Source organism: Mobula birostris, chromosome 18 (genome assembly GCF_030028105.1).
Source record: "Mobula birostris isolate sMobBir1 chromosome 18, sMobBir1.hap1, whole genome shotgun sequence".
Classification (NCBI taxonomy): domain Eukaryota; kingdom Metazoa; phylum Chordata; class Chondrichthyes; order Myliobatiformes; family Myliobatidae; genus Mobula; species Mobula birostris.
Genome location: NC_092387.1, coordinates 54,800,737 through 54,823,862, shown reverse-complemented (window position 1 = coordinate 54,823,862; position 23,126 = coordinate 54,800,737). Strand labels below are relative to the sequence as shown.

Here is a 23,126-nt window from a genome sequence, read left to right as displayed (position 1 = left end):
TTTGAAATTCCTCTATTGTACCTGCTTCCACTACCACTCCTGACAGCATTTGCCACACATGCACCACTCTCTGTGCAAAATGATTTGCCCTGCACGTCTTCTGAATTCACCCCCTTTCATCCTAACTGTACAACCTCGAGTTAAGCTACCAGTTGTTAGGAAAAGACATCAGGTTCACCAGATTCAGGTTTGTTTATCACACGTACATGGAAGCATACAGTGAAATGCATCTTTTGCTTCAACAACCAACACACCGAACAATATGCTGGGGGCAGTTTGCAAGTGTTGCCACACATTCTGGCACCAGTATAGCCTGCCCACAATCCAGATTAGAACTAGCAACATACAACAACGGCAAAACACGTCACTTTCATCTGTGCACGTGTACACACACACACACACACACACACACACACACACACACACACACACACACACACACACACACACGGTTGACCTTCAAATTCACCTCCAATCTCCTTTGGGAGAGGGAATCTGCCACCCTTATCCATTCAAGCAAAAATTCAACATACATTTATTATCAAAGTATGTATGCAAAACACAACCCTGAGATTCATCTTCCCACAGACAGCCACGAAACAAAGAAATGCATGGAAGCTTTTCAAAGAGAAACATCAAACCAAACCACCACGTGCAAAGAAAAACATCGCGCAAACGGTGAAAGGCACAGAATATGAAACACCAACCTGCAGGTTCATCAGAAGAGTGCAGGCATATTCAGTTCCATTCAGAGTGACTCTGTTCCTAGAGCTGTGTTGAAATGGCCCAGTGAATGACTTAGTTCTGCGACACGTTAGAATGGAGAATGATGACATCAATGTTCTGCGAACGATTCATTATACAGTCATTGCAGTGGGTTCTCAAAAGGGAAAATATCTTCATCTCTAGGCTGGAGATACTCAACTTTGGAGAGTTGTGGATATTGTTCCATTATTCAAGAAAGGGAGTAGGGATAGCCCAGGAAATTATACACCAGTGAGTCTTACTTCAGTGGTTGGTAAGTTGATGGAGAAGATCCTGAGAGGCAGGATTTATGGACATTTGGAGAGGCATAATATGATTAGGAATAGTCAGCATGGCTTCGTCAATGGCAGGTCATGCCTTATGAGCCTGATTGAATTTTTTGAGGATGTGACTAAACACATTGATGAAGGGAGAGCAGTAGATGCAGTGTATATGGATTTCAGCAAGGCATTTGACAAGGTACCCTATGCAAGGCTTATTGAGAAAGTAAGGAGGCATGGGATCCAAGGGGACATTGCTTCGTGGATCCGGAACTGGCTTGTCCACACAAAGCAAAGAGTGGTTGTAGACGGGTCATATTCTACACAGAGGTCGGTCACCAATGGTGTGCCTCAGGGATCTGTTCTGGGATCCCTACTCTTTGTAATTTTTATAAATGACCTGGATGAGAAAGTGGAGGGATGGGTTAGTAAATTTGCTGATGACACAAAGGTTGGGGGTGTTGTGGATAGTGTAGAGGGCTGTCAGAGGTAACAGTGGGACATCGATAGGATGCAAAATTGGGCTGAGAAGTGGCAGATGGAGTTCAACCCCCAGAGAAGTGTGAGGTGTTCATTTTGGTAGGTCAAATACAACGGCAGATTATAGTATTATTGGTCAGACTCTTGGCAGGATCAGAGGGATCTTGGAGTCCGAGTCCTCAGGACACTCAATGCTGCTGTGCAGGCTGACTCTGTGGTTAAGAAGGAGTACAGTGCATTGGCCTTCATCAATCGTGGGATTGAGTTCAGGAGACGAGAGGTAATGTTGCAGCTATATAGGACCCTGGTCAGACCCCACTTGGAGTACTGTGCTTAGTTCTGGTCGCCCCACTACAGGAAGGATGTGGAATCCATAGAAAGGGTGCAGAGGAGATTTACAAGGATGTTGCCTGGATTGGGGAGCATGCCTTATGAGAATAAGTTGAGTAAACTCAGCCTTTTCTCCTTGGAGCGACGGAGGATGAGAGGTGACCTGATAGAGGTGTATAAGATGATGAGAGGTATTGATCGTGTGGATAATCAGAGGCTTTTTCCCAGGGCTGAAATGGCTAACACGAGAGGGCACAGTTTTAAGGTGCTTTGAATTAGGTTCAGAGGAGATGTCAGGGGTAAGTTTTTTACAGAGAGAGTAGTGAGTGTGTGGAATGGGCTGCCGGCGACGGTGGTGGAGGCGGATGTGATAGGGTCTTTTAAGAGACTCCTGCATAGGTACATGGAGCTCTGAAAAATAGAGGGCTATGAGTAACCCTAGGTAATTTCTAAGGTAAGGACATGTTCGGCACAGCTTTGTGGGCCGAAGGGCCTGTATTGTGCTGTACGTTTTTCTGTGTTTCTATGACAGTAGCACAAGAAACCAGTATAAAATCTGCAAATTTACCCCTATTCTAAATATTAGCAGGAGAATTGGCAGAAGTCAGTGAGCATGTGCGAGAAAATGGATTACAGGGAAATGAGGAGGAATAAAACTGATAGCCTAGACAGTGGGCTGGATGGTCTCATTTTATGGTATATCAGGGTGTCAGAGAGCAAGAAACTGTACCAAATCAATGAGTGAGTATCAAAATGCAAAAAAATCTGCAGATGGTGGTAATCTAAAATACAAAGCAGATAATGCTGTAGATACTCAGCAGGTCAGGCAGCATCTGTGGAGAGAGAAACATTTAAGATTTAAGGTTGATGTTCTTTCGTCAGAACTGGAAATGAGAGAAGGCGAGTGGAAAAAAAAGAAAATCAATAAAGAAGCCTAGAGAACTCAGCAGGTCAGAGAGGAAGGATCCACAAAGCAGTCACCCAGTCTGTGCCTAGAACATATAGCAAGCTTTGTTCTCACCACCACTCCACCCAACCCCCATCACAATTTAACAGCAACTTTGAATGCATTTGCCTTCTCACTTCTGGCGTCAGTGGAAAGTCAATGACCTGAAACATTGAAGAACATAGAACCGAAGACCATCAGGCATAGGAGCAGAATTAGCCCATCTAGTCTGCTCCACCATTCCATCGTGGCTGATTTATTATCCCTCACAACCCCATTGTCCTGCCTTTTCCCTGTAACCATTGACGTCCATACTAATCAAGAACCTATTAATCTCCACTTTAAATATACCCAATGAACAATACACACAACGCTACATCAGTAGATTGTCTCTCCATTGATGCTGCATGACCTGTTGGATACATCCAGCATTTGCATTTTTATGAATAAATGAACTTTTCTCCTCATTGGCTCCAGGATAGAGTTGGCCTGATGAGGTTGAGGTGAAAGCTGCAGTTGTCAAATGAAGTGCTCAAAACCTAAAGGTAATGTTGACTGTGTGTTTCTAGTTCATTTTATTATTGCAGATACTAATCATGACTGAAGCTCTGGCTTACTGTTAACGGGCAGTGATTGTGACAAAGGCAACAGTACTGGAACTTCTCCAATCTCATTTTATTGGCTCCCTGTGAGAAAAATGACGAGGGGAATGGAGTGTCTGATTTAATGAGCTGTCATTTCCCTAGTTAAGGGATTCAGGTTTTCAGATCCAAGCAGTAACATCAATGCATTAAGAAAACTGGACACAATTCTTTTGCTTTTCTTATAATAAGGTGAATCAATATTCTGCACATCCTTATGAAGGGCCTGAAATGTCGACTGTTTATTCCTCTCCATAGATGCTGCCTGAGCTGCTGAGCTGCTGAGCTGCTGAGCTGCTCCAGAATTTTGTGTGTGTTACTCTGGATTTCAAACATCTGCAAAACCTCTTGTGTTTTTAATATCCTGTTTCTCTTTCTATTCTAGATTGAGGAGGATACCTGGCAGAAATACTACCTGGAAGGTGTGGCAAATGAGATGTACACAGAATACCTGTCCAGTGCCTTCATAGGGTTGTCGTTCCCAGCAGTTTGTGAGTAAGTAAACCTGTTTTCTTTTACTGTTTTCCCCAAACCTGATGGCTATAATTTACTTAGAGATACAGAGTAGTAAGTGGGCCTTCTAATGAGCTCAGGCCACCCAGTTACATCTATGTAACCAATTAACCTACTAACCCCAATGTGTCCTTGGAATGTGGAAAGACACCAGAGCACTCAGAGGAAACACACACAGGGAGAATGTATAATCTGGAATTATAATTTTCCTTATTCCTCTAGTGTGAGAGTTAAGTCTTTCATGCAGTTGGGAAGTCTCATTCTAGTTGTTGGTGCACAGACAGAAATAATTATCTTCACATTGACTGCCTCACCCTGAGGTTGTAGGGAACGGTGTGTGAAATAGAAATACCACTTGGGGCACCGCCACTAAAGCACACTGCACCTGAGAGCTTGTGCATTACTGAGAGCCGGGAGGAAAAGAAGAGCCTTGGAGTAGATGCCTACAAAGGCAGCCGAACGCATGTATAAGATAGTTAAGAAGGCCCTCAGGATACTTGGCATTAATAGCCAAGTTGCTGAAGACTAGGACAGTGAACACATGCTTGAATTGTGTAAAAATATTAGATAGGCCGCAGCTGAGCACAGTCCTGGTCACCTCTGTGAGGAAGGAAAAACCAGCTCTAGAGAAGAATCTTGGGATATTTATTGGGACGTAGGCAATGCTGGTATATTGTAGGCATCAGGTGACGCATTCAAGGCTGGGTTCTTTTTCTATGGACTAAGGGGAGATTGATCTCAGATGCACAGAATTATGATTCTAGGCAGACTAAATGAATAAAACCATTTTCCTTAGTGGCGAGGTTAATAACCAAGGGGGTGTTAGTTTAATTAGTGTTGACATTAGAGGGAGGTGAGGGATAGGAAATATTCTACTCAATGAACAAGGCTGATATGGTCTATAACTCACAGTCTGAAAGGGTGTGAGGGACTCAAACCTTTATTGCTTTAATGATAGTCGGAGTATAGGAATGAGACAGAGAGCCTAGTGACATGGTGTCATGACAACAACCTTTCCCTCAGTGTCAACAAAACTGATTACTGGCTTCAGGAAGGGGAGCGATGCACACGCTGTTGTCTACGTCAACATTGCTGAACTTGAGAGGCTTCAGAGCTTCAAGTTCCTAGGTGTGAACATCTGATCCTGGTCGAACCACATTGATGCTATGGCCAAGAAAGCTCACCAGCACCTCTACTTCTGAAGGAGCCTTAAGATATTTGATATGTTCCCGTCAGCTCTTACCGATTTTTATCCATGCACTGTAGAATGCATCCCATCTGGACGCATAACAGCTTGGTATGACAACTGTTGTGCAGGTGACAGTAACAAACTGCAGAGGGTTGGGGACACAGCTGAGCACATTACAAGAACCAGTTGCCACTTTCTCCTCTGTCTGTGCTTCTCATTACCTCAGTAAAGCAGGCAGCATCATCAAAGACCTCACCCATCATGGACATTCTGTCTTCTCCCCCTCCCATTATGCAGAAGACGCAAAAGCCTGAAAACGCGTACCACCAGACTCAAGGACAGTTTCTATCCCACTATTATCAGACTCTTGAATGGGTCTCTTTTATGATGAGATGGTCTCTTGGCCTCAGTCTGCCTCATTATGATCTTGCACTTTATCGTTCACTTGCACAGCATATTCTTGGTGGCTTTTACACTTTATTCTGCATTGTTATTATTTTACCTTATTCTAATTCAATGCACTGTGCAATGATCTAATTTGTGTGAACAATATGGAAGACAAACTTTTCATTGTATTTTGGTATGTATACCAATAGCTGGATGAGCTTCCAAAGTGCAATAATGTGAAGAGGAGTGGAGTGAGAGGAAGGCAGTTGCGTAACATGTAGTGTATTCCTGGCTGTGGTTGGTAAAGCAGGAACAGTGAACGTTGGCTCTGTTGTACAATCTTGTGCTTTCCTTAACTCTGAAGCGGGAACGTCTGCAATTTAGAAAATACTCTCTTCCCTATACTATGATTATCTGTAATTGTGCTAAACAAATTCACCAACAATGGTAAGACTGAAGAGAGGAGGTAATTCTTTTCTGGTTTTACCCCTGACCACTTACGCAAGGACCCATCAGGTCTTTTCAGGCTTCTTTCAATCATTTTCTACAGACTTTGACATGTTCATACTTCCAGATCATCAGATCACAGCTCGCTGCACAGTGTAGGTCCTCATCGACCTCCTGGACCCTGCCCAGTGGCTGCTCAAACATTCCTCCTTTCCTCCACCCTCCCACACTCAGACAGTTTAATGTGTGTCTCTCGGCTGGTCTTTGCTCCGTTAGATTGCCTTTTGCTCCATCACTCCTCATCACTCAGAGGGAGCGCGCGTATACACACACACATACACACACACCATGCATATGTGTAGAAACCCAGTAGAATGGTCTGGATGACATGCAAACAGAAGCTTTTTACTTTATTTTGATACATGTGACAATTATAAAGGTGATTGGAGGAAAGTATGTGGGGAGGTCCGAGGTACATTTTTTACTCAGAGTGGTGGATGCGTGGAAAGCACTATATGGGGTGGTGGTAGAGGCAGGTAAATTAGAGACACTTAAAAAACATTTAGCTAGGCACATGGATAAAAGTAAAAATGGAGGGCTATGTAGGAGGGAAGGGTTAGATTGATCTTAGAGTAGGTTATATAGCGTAGTGGTTGCACGACACTTTACAGTATCAGCGACCCGGATTCAGTTTCCGCTGCTGCCAGTATGTTCTCCCTGTGATCGTGTGGGTTCGCTCCAGGTGTTCCTGCTACCTCCCACAGTCCAAAGGCGTACCTGTTGGTAGGTTAATTGGTCATTGTAAACTGGCCTGTGATTAGGCTGGGATTAATTAAGGGGGGATCGCTGGGTCGCACAGCTCAATGGGCAAGGAAGGCATATTCCTCGTTGTATTTCAATAAATAAATAAAAATAAAGTCATCACAACATTGTGGCCCTAAGGGACTTTACTGTTCTATAGTGTTCCATGTTCAACCGCCAATTAGAAACATAGGCATGTGCGTGTATATATATATATATATATATATATATATATATATACACACACACACTTCCTCTCTCTCTCTCTCTCTCTCTCTCTCCCTCTCTCCCTCCCTCCCCCCCTTCCTTTACACCCACCAACTCACTCACTCTCCCACGAATAGACAGACACTAACGTATCCTTCAACCTCTCACACGTACTTCCGTCCGCACTTGCTCCCATGCACGTGTTCGCACACAAGCACGCGTATCTCCCCTCTCCTCCGTGTACTGCTGTCCTGACTACACTCTCCTCACCAGCCATTGTTGCAGGCGATCCATTTGTCTGTGTAATTAAAAGGCTTGTGAATAACAGTCACACATTAACTGTGACAGCCGATGCATTTAACGTGAGAATGAGCTATTTGCAAGGCGCAAGAAAACTATCTATCACTCTCTTCTGATTGGCTCAAATAACCACTATCTGTCAAGTTAACTATACCGATCCACTGAAAAATGTTGAAATAATTCTTCATAAAGCAGGAGTGAGAAACCATTTATAAACTGAACATAAGATTGCTGAGCATTCCTACATTTACCAGATTCACAAGCAGAGGTCAATATTCAATATACACTCAGTGGCCACTTTTTTAGGTACAGGAGTGGAACCCAGTGTGGTCTTCAGCCATTGCAGCTCATCCACTTCTAAGTTTGATGTGTTATGCATTCGGAGATGCTCTTCTGCACAGCACTGTTGGAATGCACGGTTACTTGAGTTACTGTTGCCTTCCTGTGGGGGGAAGGAGTACAAGCTAGAAGGTGGTACATGAGGGGGAAGCGAGATGGGTGGAGGAGGGGAGGATGAAGTGAAAAGCTGGAAGGTGATAGGTGGAAAAGGTATAGCGCTGAAGAAGAAGGAATCTGATAGGAGAGGAGGGTGGACCATGGGAGAAAGAGAAGGAGGAGGGGAACCAGGGGAAGGTGACAGGCAGGTGTGGAGAAGAGAAGGGGTAAGGAGGGAGCCATAGTGGGGAATAGAAAAAGAGAGACGCGTGTGGGACCATGGGAAATGCAAAAAAATTCCCAATCAAAACACTGTGAAAGTTTCAGGATCTTCGTTAATATCATTTGGAATCCAAATTGTGCAGCTGTATGTAATGCCTAGATTTAATAGTCCTTGGTTATCTGATTTCATTAACAGAAGTGATGGCCAAGACATTCCCTGGTTCAGGGCAAAAATGACGAAGGAAATGAAGGGAGAGATCAGATTCAATTGAACTTAACAAATGGAATTGAATTAGGTTTCCCAGGGTAAGGGGAGTGTATGAAAGCAGTAATGCCTCTGCGTGGTAATTACAGTTCAGAGTTTGGATTTCCCCTAGGGAGTTGTTGATTACTTTATTACAAGACTAATGTTCTTACGCCAAATAACAGTCACCCTGTCATGGTAATGGCTGCTTGGGAAACTGGAATCATCTGTTCTCATGGGGTTAATGAGATTTAAACCAGGAGGAGTTGTTATTGTCGACTAATGATGCACTGCCATAAGGAAGAGATGATCAATGGATGCAGATGTTCTAATGAGATTTAGGAATAGTCTAAAAGTCTTCGCTTGACACATAGGTTTTGCCTAGAGACTCAATTATCCTGTTTTCTAGTTTAAATTAAAGAGACCTCATTATTCATGCTCTCATGTCCTTGCTAGTGTTAGATGGATAACGCTATCCAATTCTCTTTAATTAAGCCCTATGATAATCAATATGTCCTTTTGTATATTGTTGTGCAAATTAATCTGTTAACATTACAGTAAATATAGCTGTTTTATGGACTAATGCTAGGGAGAAGCAAGATATAATTAAACAGATGAAAAGTTTTAAAAAAGCGCCTGCTAAAACTGATTACTTCCAAAATGCCGGCTTGATTCATGGTCATAAACACAGAAGATTCTGCAGATGCTGGAAATCCAGAGTAAGACATGCACAAAATGCTGGAGGAACTCAGCAGGTCAGGCAGCATCTGTGGAGAGGAGTAAACAGCTGACGTTTCAAGTTGTGACCCTTCATCAGGAGTGGAAAGGAAGTGGTGGAGGGTGGGGGAAAGAAGCCAGAATAAGAATGTGGGAGGGAGGGAAGAGGGGACGAGCTGGACGGCGATAGTTGAAGCCAAGTGGATGGGGAGTGGATACGAAGTGAGAAGCTGTGTGGTGAAAGGTGGAAAAGGTAAAGGGCTGAAGAGGGAATCTGATAGGAGAGGAGAGTGGACCATGGGAGAAAGGGAAGGAGGAAGGACACCAGAGGGAGGTGATAGGCAGGTGAGGAGAAGACAAGAGGTAAGTGGGGAGCCAGAGTGGTGAATGAAAGAAGAGGAAGGAGAGAGGGGAAAAGTAGGGTAGAGGTTAGCACAACACTTTACACTCTCAGCGACCTGGGTTCAATTCCCATTGTTCTCCCAGTGACTGGATGGGTTTCCTCCAGGTGCCCCAATTTCCTCCCACAGTTCAAAGGCGTACCACTTGATTGGTTAATTGGTCATTGTAAATACTTCCATAATAATGCTAGGGTTAAATCGGGGGATTGCTGGATGGTGTAGCTCAAAGGACTGGAAGGTGTTATTCTGCGCTGTAGCTCAATAACTATAAATAAATAAATAAATGTTCATGCCATCACCTTGGAGGCTATCCAGATGGAATATGAGGCATTGCTCCTCCAACCTGTGAGTGGCCTCATCGTGGCAGTAGAGGAGGCCATGAATTGACGTGTTGGAATGGGAGAGGGGATTAAAATTAATGGAATTAAAATGGTTGACCACTGGGAAATCCTGCTTGTTGATTCATGGTCAATTCTTTGTGATTTGGCTTCCAAACAGTAGGGATTCTGTGCCAGGCTCCTCAACAAAAATAATCCATTGGAATATCAGCTCTAAATGGGGACTGTTAGGATGATTCCCAGGTTATTTCAGTGCTCAACATAGAGATTTTCAGATGACCCTAAGCTGCTGGTCTCCCTGCTCCTTTGCCACACAGATTCCTCAAGTGCAGCCCTGGCACAGTCCTGGGTTGTGTTGTGATGGGGTTCTATAAAGGGGCTGTTTCAGCCCAGGCACTCAGCTGCAAACATTGAACCGTTCTGACAACCAGTGAAGCCCCCACCGTCCCTCACTGCCCCCAGCTCATCAGTTGTCTGTTCTATCTCCGAAATAGAAAGTTTGTGAATCACTAACTTTTAAACAGTCAAAAACACCCAGAAACTATTTAAAAAATTAATATAACATTAAAAGTTCTAAATTATTAAAATATAATTAAAAAAAATTAAATCACTGAAGTAACACTCACACATACTTAAAACCAATTGAATACATTTAAACTAACTGAACTAAATTAAGTAAAAAAGGTCTACTTACTATTCCTCTGGAAGTCGTTTCTTTCCATTGTCTTTAATGGACTCACTCCAGGTCTGACCCATTAGTTCAGTAAGCAGAGCTGAGTGTCTGCAAAGCAATATCTTAATGCAATAAACAATCTGCTGTAAGAACTTAGCAGGTCAAGCAGTATATCTGGGAAGAAAGGAATTGTCGTTGTTTGGCGATCTGGCCTCTCCTCTCTCAGGGTTTCAACCCAAGGCATTAACAATTCCTTTCTGATCGCCTTTAAATCAATTTACCTATGCCTCCTTTTCTCCTACTTGTCCACCCTGGGAAAAAGACTGGCCATCTATGCCCTTCAGGATTTTATATACCTCCAGGGACAGCACATTAGCAACGTGGTTTGCATAATGCTTTACAGTGGGGTTCAATTCCTGCCACTGCCTGTAAGGAGTTTGTAAATTCTCCACATGACAATGGGGGTTTCCTCCAATTTCTCCAGTTCCTCCCACATTCCAAAGATATGTGGGTTAGGGTCAGTAAGTTGTGGGCATGTTATGTTGGTGCCGGAAGCATGGCAACACGTGCAGGCTGTCCACAGCACATTCTTGGACTGTGTTGGTTGTCGGAGCAAATGACACATTTTACTGCACGTTCCCCCAAGTTTCAACGTATGTGTGACAAATGAAGCCAATATTTATCTCAACATCCTATGCTCCAGGTTAAGAAAATCCCAGTTTATCAGGTCTTTGATAATTTAGTCCTGAAGAAGCGTCTCAGCCTGAAATGTCAACATTTTATTCATTTCCATGGATGCTGCCCGACCTTCTGAGATCCTCCAGCATTTTGTGTGTGTTGCTTTTATAACTCAACCCCTCTAATGCCAATAACACCTTTGTATAGAATGAGTGTCAGAATGGACCTAGATTTTTGCTACAAATCAGTCCTGAATAGATTTAGTGTGGGAAAATGATTGTAGACCCTTCATGCACTAAAACGGCATGTTTAAAGACTGTAAGACAAGGATAATTTGTTTAAAAAAATATATCAGGTTGATTAAAAGCTATGATAGGCTTTGGATTTAAATTGATAATTCAGTTCTCCATTGAGTTTTATTTCAATTTCCTTTCATTAAATTTTATCTTTTGAATGTGTGTGAGAGTTCAGCTATAAACATCACATGAGTGACCAAAGAATTTGGAATTTAATTTTGTGCAGTGATCATCCTTCATAGTTTGGTTCAATACTTATTGGTTAATTAATAATGATTGTATAGCTAAAGAGAATTGATTTTCAGGATTTTTTTTTTATCTCTGTGTGTATGTGAGTGACTAGATTTAAGGGAGCTTAATGATTGATGATAGGATCAGTGTGGGACATATAGTATACACTTGGTGCTTTGTGCTTGTTAATTGACAAGCAAGTTGATATATAGGGCCAGAAATTAAGTGGCTAATAATTTTACTTTTTGATTGATTCTTTGTTGAGATGCTTGACTTTATTGGATATGCATTCAGAAGTAGCTATCATTGACCCTCCTACAATAAAGAAGGCCAGTAAATGCTATTCCTTGCAATGATGCCCTCATCCCATAAATGAATGAGGAAAAAAAAACTGAACACTTGACTGGTTTGTGGAGACAATTTACAGATGTCTAGATTAAAAGGAAATAGAATGAACGTTGTGACATTTCAAACATTTAAAGTACATTTATCACCGTAGTATGAAAGTAGTATCCAACCCTGTGATTTGTCCTCCTCACAAACAGCCACGAAACAAAGAAAACCATAGAACCCATTCAAAAAATTCATCAACCCCTCCCCAGTGCAAAAAAAAGACAAATTGTGCAAACAGCAACAACAACAAAAAAACTAGCGAGAAAGGCAGAATACAAAACACTAAATCAAAAGAGTGTAGGCATATTCAGTTTGACTCAGTGTTCATTATATGCAGGCCACCCTGATTCAAATTTGCCCAAAATAACAACAAAAAAAAGAAGTGACCAAAAATCGGAAACACATCATAACGTGAGCAACACACAGTCCAATCTACAATTCGCATTGACTAAACCTTGACTAAGACCCCAGACCTCGGCACCATCCCCTGACAGCATCAAGGGAGAGAGAGCATTTGAACGCCAGGAACTTCTGAGCAGCGAGTGAGAGGGAGAGAGAGAGAGACTGTCACACCCAGGCACCTTCCTCCAGCGGCAGTGAGTGAGAAGCTGGTAGATAGTGCTGAACACCCACTCATCTTCTGCACTTACCTTGATGATATCAATCTTCCCTGGTGCTTTAATCGGCGAGATTGGCAAGAAATGGAGCCGATCATGGGCTCACGCCCCCATCTCCAGGCTTCTTGGCTTCAAGGCCGTACACTTCACTCGAAGCCTCACAAAATCCTCTTGGAGGCAGCAAAGCACCAGATCGCTCAATCGGCCCGATAACACACCACCAAATTGTAGATCACAAGCTCCAACAGTAGCAGAACCATATCTGAAAGAAAAAGAAGACATAAAAAAAGTGAAAGAGGTAGTTTTGTGAACCACCTGGGAGATATCACCCTTGGTCGTGTTGTTCGCTAGTGCCATCTTTTTCCGGATTCTAAGTTTCCGGTATTCTATGACATACACCTGAAATGCAGCCTGCTTAGAGGTCAATTCTCCAGTGATAAATTGTGATGATGTCTGTTTCATGGGGGTCTGATGTAAAACGCACTCTGTTCAGGCCTGGCCTGCACAGTTGCATTGACCAACAGTTGAGAAGTAGGGCAGCTCTATAGCACAGCAGTTAGTGTGACACTATTACAGTGCCAGCGACCCAGGTTCAAAATTCCTGCACTGTCTGCATGGAGTTTGTTTGTTCTCCATCTAGCTGTGTGAGTGTCCTCCCACATTCTGAAGATGTGTGGGTTAGTAGGTTAATTAATAAATATAATCCGGCTCATTAGGCCGGAAAGCCCTGCTACTGTGCTGGATTTCTAAATAAATCTGGAGTCACACAGACCAGACTATAAAAGGTTGGCAGTTTTTTTTCTCCCATGTAGACATCTTCTATAGATATGTGGTGGAGAATATACTGACTGGTTGCATCACGGCCTGGTGTGGAAATGCCAATACACTTGGAATATTCTACAAATGTAGTGGATACAGCCTAGTCCATCACAGGTAAAGCCCTCCACACGATTGAGCACACCTACACCGAGCGGCTTCCCAGGAAAGCAGCCACCATCCAGGTCATGCTCTCTTCTCATTGCTGCCAACAGGTAGAAGGTGTAGAAGCCTCAGGAACCACACCACCAGGTTCAAGAACAGTTATTGCCCCTCACCCATCAGACTCTTGAACCAGAGGGGATAATGTCACTCAATTTTACTTGCCCATCAATGAACTGTTTCCACAACCTATGGACTAACTTTCAAAGACTCTTCATCTAAAGCTCTTCATATTTGTTGCTTGCTTGCTTATTTATTTATTTATCTATTATTTTCTTTTTTGTATTTTGCACAGTTTGTCTTTTGCTCATTGGCTGTTTGTTCGTCCTGTTGGGTGCAGTCTTTCATTGATTCTATTGTGTTTCTCAGATTTACTGTGTATGCCCACATGGAAATACATCTTTGGGTTGTATATGGTGACACATGCTTTGATCATAAAGTTATTTTGAAATTTAGTTTGAACTTTAGATTATCTTTTTTTAAAATTTTAATTCCAGATTATTTAATATACTGAAGTTAAATTCCACAGCCTCTGTGGTGGGAGTTGAACTCAGAGTTTCTGGATACTTAGCCTATGACTCTGGATCACTAGTGTGGTGGTTTAACCATTGCATCTGTGTTGCTCCCTGGAATGTTTCCCTCGTGACTGGGACTTGGACCCTGTATTGCAGAGCCTGCAGCATGCAGTTAAGATGAATTAAGAAGCTGGAAGGGATAGGTGCAAGAGATAAGGAGCTGAAGAAGAAGGAATCTATTTGGGGAGGACAGTGGACATGGAAGAAAGGGAAGGAGGAAGGGAAACAATGAAACTCAGTTTTTCTGCAGCAGTGGTTTGGGGTCCGGAATGCACTGCTGTGTGTTGTAATGAAGTCAGATTCAATTGTAGGATTCAAGATAAAGCTGTATAGGTATCTAAACACAAAACTTTACTGAGGATATTGAGGTTTTATTAATGACACATGCACCGAGATACAGTGGAAGATTTTGTCAGTGTGCGACCCAGACAGTGGACTGCATGGCCTCTTCCCACACTGTAAGCATTTCTGACGTGCAAATGTCTAGCTTCCTGAGCTAACTGGCCGTTTCTCTTCCTCACTCAGGTTGTGCTTTGTGAAGCTGAAGCTCTTACTGTTGGCCATAGAATACAAATCAGACACGAGGGAAAGCAGGTAGGTACCACAACCTTCTCTGTGAATTGTGAGTATTAACTGTATCACCATCTTCCTCATGGACAGCACATTAAGCGATTACTAAAGGTTAATGATGGCATTCATTTGTTGCCAAAATTTCAGTATCATTTAATCCTCTCTCATGCTGGCAGCTTAAATAACTTTTAGAACCTTTGTATGGCTGTTGCCAGCTTCAGTTGCAGAGTCACTTAAAGTGTTAAGCAAAGGATATGAAGGGCTCCTGTGACTGAAATAAAATTTGTCTGGCTCTTGATGGCTCTTTGAAGAATTGGGTCTTCCCAAGCTACGTTATTGTAAAGCTAATAACATTATAGCATTGGTGCTGCCAGGAATGTCCTTGTATATTGGGATTGTGAGAATGGCATCGCAATGGTCAACGGTTGATAACCAGCAAGTAACTACCAGACGATCAGAAACAAAGCATACATTCAAATGTGAAATTTGTTATCTTCATCAGCCCTCATGAATTAATTGTTGCCCTTGCTATGCTTCTTTAGTGCAAAGTATTCATTTTAACTGATAAAAAATGGGAAGATATTTGATGAGTTTTTTTTAACAATGAACTGTTCAACTCCCCTTTGAAAAGCTCGACTGGTGTATCTTTATTAACACAAAAAGACATTTGTGAAGTCACGACACTTGTGCCACTCTCTCACCAGTGTCTGGCCTTGTAAAACTCCGTGGGGAGAAATAAGGCGATAACTTACGAGAGGTCAGAGGCTGAAAATGAGCCTCCAATAGGAAATGGGAGGCTGTTGGTCTTGCTCTTTTATCATTATAGCCAAGGGAATCCCAACTTCCTGTCACATTGATCTTGTACCACTTATTGCCAATTGGACGATCATGTTCTTGCTTGCAGTTGCTGATAGAACATTTTCACCCATCACAACTAAGGAAGATTAAATTGGCTGAGTTTTAACATTATTCAAAACCTGCCATCAATTTAATTCAGAAATTCCTCCTTATTTTAAGATGCTTACTTAGTTCTCTTTGTAGTTACTAATATTTGCTGTCCAGGAACTTGTAGTCAATGTATAGGTTCTTTTACATCGCAGTTTTGGGTTGCCTAAGAACATAAGGAATTTGTCTATGCAGCCTGTTAAGCTTGTTTTGCCATTCAATAAGTTCATGGCAGATCTGAAATCCTGGCCTCAGCACCACATTCCTGCCTGATAGCCGAAGACCTTTGACTCTTCTGGTGATCATAATGGATGATCCTTACTAACTGTAGAGCTTCAGAGGTATTGCACAACCCCAACTCACAGTGTACCCAGTGACAGTTCACATTGCACCCTCACCAGCCTCGCCCAGTGCCCCTGCATTCACCCAGAGCCCAGTGCAGATTTACATTCCAATGAGGCAAGATGTTACATATCTCATGCTGTAAATGTATTCAGATATAGCTGCCATTAAATGTGAAAGAGTATAAATACTACTGATTTAAGCTCAGTTAATGTAATACAACCCACTTAACAAAGCAGTATCATGTTAAGCAAACTGCTTTTTAATCCAGTCATTTGCATTAAGCAAACATTATTGATCCAATACTGATTCTCATTTGGTTGTAATATGTAATGCTGGATTTCAAGAACTGCAGTCACATGCCCATCCATAGACCAGTTAATTGTTAGGTGCCGAAGTCAGATATTCCCTTCGAATTTGGTACTCCGCTTGGCAGCAACTTTTTATGCAAAGCCAGGTGAAGGAACCAAGTTAAATATTGCCCATGCCAAGCTGAAAGCCAGTGGACTCAGACCTAAAGTATATGTCCAACTGCAGTTTTCCAGTCCAACTGTCCTGCCATGCAGACTGAGACTAAAACATCACAAGACCGTAAGACATAGGAGCAGAATTAGGTCATTGGCCATTCAAGTCTGCTCCATTGTTCCATCATGGCTGATTTATTATCCCTCTCAACCCTAATTTTCCTGCCTTCTCCCCATAACCTTTGATGCCCTATTATTATAGGCATCGGTTAGTCTCGTGAGACCATGGATTTGCGCCTTGGAAGGTTTCCAGGGCGCAGTCCTGGGCAAGCTTGTATGGAAGACCGGCAGTTGCCCATGCTGCAAGTCTCCCCTCTCCACGCCACTGATGTTGTCCAAGGGAAGGGCATTAGGGCCAGTACAGCTTGGCACTGGTGTCATTGCAGAGCAATGTGTGGTTAAGTGCCTTGCTCAAGGACACAACACGCTGCCTCAGCAGAGGCTCGAACTAGCAACCTTCAGATCACTAGACTGATGCCTAAACCACTTGGCCACGTGCCAACACATGATGCCCTGATTAATCAAGAATCTATCAACTTCCACCTTAAATATACCCAATGACTTGGCCTCCACAGCATTCTATGGCAATGAATTCTACAAGTTCACTACCCTGTAGCAAAATATTTTTTTCCTCATCTCTGTTCTAAATGGATGTTCCTCAATTCTGAGGCTGTGCCCTGTGGTCCTAGACTCCCTCACTATAGGAAACATACTCTCCACATCCATTCTACTTAGGCATTTCAATATTTGATAGGTTTCAATGTGATCACCCCTCATTCTTCTAAACTTCAGCAAGTAAAGGCTTAGAGCCATCAAGCGCTCCTCAAATGCTAACCCCTTCATTCCTGGGATCATTCTCGTGAACCTCCTCTGGACTCTTTCCAATTCTAGTCTTCTCAAAATGAATGCAAACATTGCATTTGCCTACAATACCACCAATTCAACCTGTAATTTAACCTTTAAGGAATACTACACGAGGATTCCCAAGTTCCTTTGCACCTCTGATTTTTGAATTTTATCCCTATTTTTAAAATAGTCTTTGTCTTTATTCCTTCTGCCAAAGTGCATGACCATGCACTTCCCTGCCATTTCTTTTCCCATTCTCCCAACCTGTCTTAAGTCCTTCTGCAGACACTCTACTTCCTCATGTAGCACACCAATAGTCACCAGCAGCTAACCAGAAAAAGCTCCCTTTATTCAACTCTTTGCATCCTGCCAGTCAGCCAATCTTCTATCCATGCAAGTACCTTTCCTGTAATATCGTGGACTCTTGTTAAGCAGCCTCATGTGTGGTATCTTGTCAAAGGCCTTCTGAAAATCCAACTAAACAATATCCACTGACAGGACAGAAGGGTCTCGGCCCGAAACGTCAACTGTACCTCTTCCTAGAGATGCTGCCTGGCCTGCTGCGTTCACCAGCAACTTTGATGTGTGTTGCTATAGTTTCCTTTCTTCTTTATCCCACCCTTCTTGAAGTGTGGAGTGGCATTTGTAATTTTCCAGTCCCCAGGAACCATTCGAGAATCCAGTGATTCTCAAAAGATCATTACTAATGCCTCCGCAATCTCTTCAGCTAACTCTTTCAGGACCCTGTCGTGTAAGCCAACATGGAGAAGGAGTGGTAGAAGCCATACTTCCATTATTCAGACTCAGTCCATGTTAAGATTCAATTCCCTGCCTTGTGTTTCCGTGTAACTGTTAAGATGCTAGACCCATAGCAAAGGCAGATTATTAGCTTACAAGAGACTTGCTTACCAAGTATACCTAATTTTCAACGCTGAAGGGTTCAAATAATCATTTTTTTAAATCAAAATGTAGCTTCTTGGCCGCAGAACATTCTAGAACAGTGTAGCTTAGCATTTGCACCAAGAACTGTGTTAATGTTATTTAAATTTAACATTAACCTTCTCCTCATTATTATATACATCAGGCACTAGGAAGACATAATGAACAGCTCACAAGAGATACTGTATCAGCCAACATTAATTAGAAGGTCTAATCAACTTCCCGCTGTCATTATGAGTCCAATGCTGAACACCTACCTCATACAAAATATATTTCCTGTCCATACATTTCCATAAAAGAAAAAAATGGCTGATTTCCAGGTTAAAGAAAATTTTGTAAAGCATAGTTTCTGTGTAACGTTGAGAAAAGGTTCACCACAAATCTTTTAACTGAGGAGGTAAGGATCATTCAGCCTACTGCTGCTCCTATTTAGATCATAGAACAGTACAGCACAGTATAAGCCCTTTGGCCTATGATATTATGCCAGCTTTTTAAACTACTCCAAGGTCAATCCAATACATCACCCCCCCCCACATAGCCCTCCATTTTTCTTTCATCCTTGTGTCTATCTAAGAGTCTCTAAATATCCCTAATGTATCTGCCTTACAACCACCCCAGGAGTGCATTCCACACAATCACCACCCTCTGAAAAATAAGAAAAATCTCTGATATTCTCTCCTTATACTTTACTTCAATCACCTTAATAGTATACCTTCTCGTATTATCCATTGCTGCCCTGGGCAAAAAGTTTCTGGCTGTCCACGTTATCTATGTCTCTTATCATCTTGTACATCTCAATCAAGACACCTCTCCTTTGCTCCAAAGAGAAAAGCCATAGCTTGTTCAACATTTTCTCATAAGTCATGTCCTCTAATTCAGGCAGCATCCTGGTAAATCTCCTCTGTACCCTCTGTAAAGCTTCCACATACTACTGAAGATGAGGGAACCTGAATCTGAACACGATACACCTACGTTTAAAAAATATTGATCACAATATTACTTATGAATATAATGGAAAGCAGGGCATCATCTCTGGTTAGGAGTAGCATTAGGTTAATGTTCAAGTTTGTTCCATCATGAGAGTGTTAGTAAAGGTCAAAATATTAATACCATATTCAGTTTGCTAAACAAGGTGCAATTTCTGGCATTTCCTTCTTTGTATTCATTAGTAACTTTTCCCAAAGATTTTAGGGGCATTTTAACAAAAGCAGTGAAGAGTATCACATTTAAGAGGCAGCATGGACTGATCCATGTGTCAAAACCATGACTACAGACAATGGTGTTGGACAAGCCCAGTGAGGCCTTGAACCTGAGATTTATTAATACCCCCAATGCTCAGGAATGCTACTTTGCCAAAATGCATTATATGGCAAAGGTCATAAAAACTGTCAAGTGGATGCTTGTCTTAACATCAACTGGAACATAAATCTTTATTTTCCTAATTCTTTCAAACCACTGAGAAAATTGAGCAACACTCAGATTATATGTTCCCGTTGCCAGCATTGTCTTTTTTTCTGCTGTTTTCTTATGTTCATGTTTTCAAAGAGGCAAAACTATTTCCTTTGTTTTATGTTTGCCAAATTGGGTCATTTCCTTTGTTTGATGTTGTGAGCTGTTTGTTTCTAAATGGCGTCTGACTCAATTGTTTTCTTGTTGTTTGCAGAGGTGCCAAGCGGTAAAGCCCTCTTCATTTACTTTCCAACCTGCCTCAGCTTTTCTTCAACTTTCAACTGGTCTTATTTCTCTGGGAGCTCAATTTTTTTTGCTAATTATTCTCTTAGCAGCAGAATAATACTTAAATACATCAAAAGCAATATATTTTTAGTCAATTTTAGCCCCTTCCCAAAATTATTACCGATGGACCCCAAACAACTAAAGTTACCTTGTCCGCCTTGAACAGCCAATCCCATTGGCTCTTCATATTCAGGTCTCCTCTGCTATAGTCTGGACAAGTTAGAAGGTTATTGGCAGCGCTGTGTGGAGATTGCACAGCACTGGCAGCTGGAAAAGCCTATATCCCAATTCTTCCCGTCCCAACCTTAAGGAGCAAGTTATTGTTAAGGCCCAAGGGACTCCAGATGCTGGAATCCAGAGCAACAAATAGTCTGCTGGAGGAACTCAGCAATATCCAAGGGAGGGAAGGATTCATCATCAATTCCTCCCCCTCCAATAGATGTTACTTGATCCACTGTTCCACCAGCAGACCATTGTCTAATTGAGTTATTTTAATGCAAACAACAGGAATTCTGCAGATGCTGGAAATTCAAGCAACACACATCAAAGTTGCTGGTGAACACAGCAGGCCAAGCAGCATCTGTAGGAAGAGGTGCAGTCGATGTTTCAGGCCGAGACCCTTCGTCAGGACTGTGGAGTCCTGATGAAGGGTCTCGGCCTGAAACGTCGACTGCACCTCTTCCAACAGATGCTGCTTGGCCTGCTGCGTTCACCAGCAACTTTGATGTGTGTTGCTCTAATTGAGTTATTGCTGTTTCTCAATACAATTTGATTTTTAGTTAAATACAGGATTATTTAAATATAAAACTAACTAAAATGCATACAAATAATTAAAACATAAAAGAAAGTTGAGATTATTAAAGAAAAATAATTCATCCTTCTCTTTACTTATAATCTCTAATGACACAAAAGGTATTGTTGGTTCTGTGCTTGATCTGAGAGGTAGTGCCCTTGTATAAATGCTGGGGAATCTCAACAAGACTGAGCTAACAGATAACACAATTGGCATCAGAAGTCCATAAGCAAGTCCAGAATGTCTGCATTTGACAGTGCCCAGGCACCTAGGATTGAACCACCTTTCACTGCATCTTTACACATGAGCCAATAATAAACCAGTACTAATACTTAAAGATCATATGCTGGTTTTTCAAGTATTCTCTAGCAAGATCTGGCCCAAGAGATAGATAGTGTTTTTTTTTCTTGCTTTTAAATTTATGCTTGTGTAGCAAAATTTAATGAATTTGTATTTTCTAAATGGTCCATTATTGTATTATAGATTGTCAAAGACAATTTCATTTCAAGACATTTGCTACGATGGAATTTTATTTCTCCTTCACCCAGCTCCATCCCCAGACATCAGTCATCCTACATATCCTAAAAATGTCTCTCCCTTTGCCTGCCAACAGATTCCACATTCACAATGTTTCATGTTGTCTGTGGATTCGCTGATGACCAGCCATAAATCAAAGTGTCAATTAATAAGTTTCACAAACACGAGAAATGGGTCTCAGCCCGAAACATCAACCATGTACTCTTTTCCATTGATATTGCCGAGCCTGCTGAGCCCCTCCGGCATTTTGTCTGTGTTGTAATTAATAAGTTCGATGATTTAGAATTTTTTTGCGGCAATGATAACTTTAAGCACACTTTAAGGATAACTGAGTATAGCCTGGACTTGGTCGATTAATGCCCCAAGCAGTAGAGACGCCCCTTTATTGACCATGTCATTGCAAGTTTTGCAAATGTACAAGAAGACCCCAAGCATTCAAGGCAACTGCTTGTCCTCTGACGCTGAGTAAAATATTAATGCATAATGTAACCAGGTACCTTGAGAGTGTCCTTTTATTCCAGGATCACCCATTAAAAATTATTTAAAAAATCAATTTCTGTTTTAATATTTTATTGAGTTTAATTTAATTGATGATCTGCCCAGTCACTTGCTTATTTTCTGTATTTCTTAAACTGATCCTTCTCCTCTCCTTTGTATCTGTCCTCACTGCTTTGTCTATCTCTATTCTTGTGTGCTGTGGTCTATGTTAACAACAAAAGTAGAAGGGCTTCCCGTCACTCCACTCTTCAGTCATCCAACTGCAGTCACACCTAGAATGCAGTGGATGCACCTCTACTTTTGGAATTGTTTGTTGTTCTGCGTGCGTGTGTGTGTGTGTGTGTGTGTGTGTGTGTGTGTGTGTGTGTGTGCTTAGAGCCAGTAAATGGAGTCTACTCCACCCTGGTGGAAACTTGCTTCCAGGATTCCTCCATACTTTTCTGGTTAAAATTTAATCTGTTAATCATTCAATTGTCTGAAGAATTTTCTATATATGGAAATAGGCACCGTACTGCATTTTATTAATGTATAATCTAATTACAACGTCAAAGGAATTTGGGATTGAGTCTGCAGAGTCTGACACTGACCCTTGAAGAAAAGCTTACACAAGAGCAACAGTAGGTACACCAGTGAATAGGATAGAGACACACACTCAGCCACATTCAAATATTTTTTTCTATCTGGTAGCGGAACCTGAGCCTGGTTAAGGACTGTGATCTTGAATAAATTTTGAACTACGCAAAGCTGATACTAATGTGCAATGATGTGACAAGTTGTTATATAAATGGAAGCGTTTTTTTTATTAGCTGCCACAGAATTATTTCATTTCAAATAAATCCACTTCGAGGATTTCCCAAAGTGGATGAATATTGACAGCTTTTTGACACTTTAGTACATGCACTACATTACATTCAATAGTAATGTGTAACAGAAAATTCTGTCATGTGCAGCATCTGAAGAATGATATTACTACTACTTCATATAATAACATTGTTTAACCCTAATTAACTTTGATTTCTACCTTAAGATACTGCAGATTCTGGAAACTTGAAATTAAAATTAAAAAATGCGCAAAGTATTCAGCAGGTCAGGAAGCATTTGTGGAAAGAGAAACAGAAGTAGTGTTTCAGGCACAGGATGCTCATCCAGTTCTTGAACCTAAAGTATTGATTTTGTTCCTCATTCCACAGAGGATGGAGGGTTTGCTGAGTGTATCCAGTATTTTCTGATTTTATTTAATACCTTCCATAATCCCTGACAAGATTTTTACTTTTCTCTCTTTCATAATGGACAATGAATCCATGAACATTACCTCATTATGTTTTCTCTGTTTG

At 41.7% G+C, this 23,126-nt stretch overlaps 1 protein-coding gene across 10 annotated transcripts in view; it reads left to right on the top strand.

Moving 5' to 3' along the window:
* kcnma1a (potassium large conductance calcium-activated channel, subfamily M, alpha member 1a) overlaps positions 1–23,126 on the top strand; it is a 953,094-nt gene that overhangs the window by 739,316 nt on the left and 190,652 nt on the right. For all 10 annotated transcript variants that reach the window (XM_072282727.1, XM_072282725.1, XM_072282726.1 and 7 more), the window contains 2 exons: positions 3,808–3,917; positions 14,590–14,658. In XM_072282727.1, coding sequence (XP_072138828.1) covers positions 3,808–3,917; positions 14,590–14,658 — 179 coding nt within the window. The remainder of the gene's footprint in view (positions 1–3,807; positions 3,918–14,589; positions 14,659–23,126) is intronic.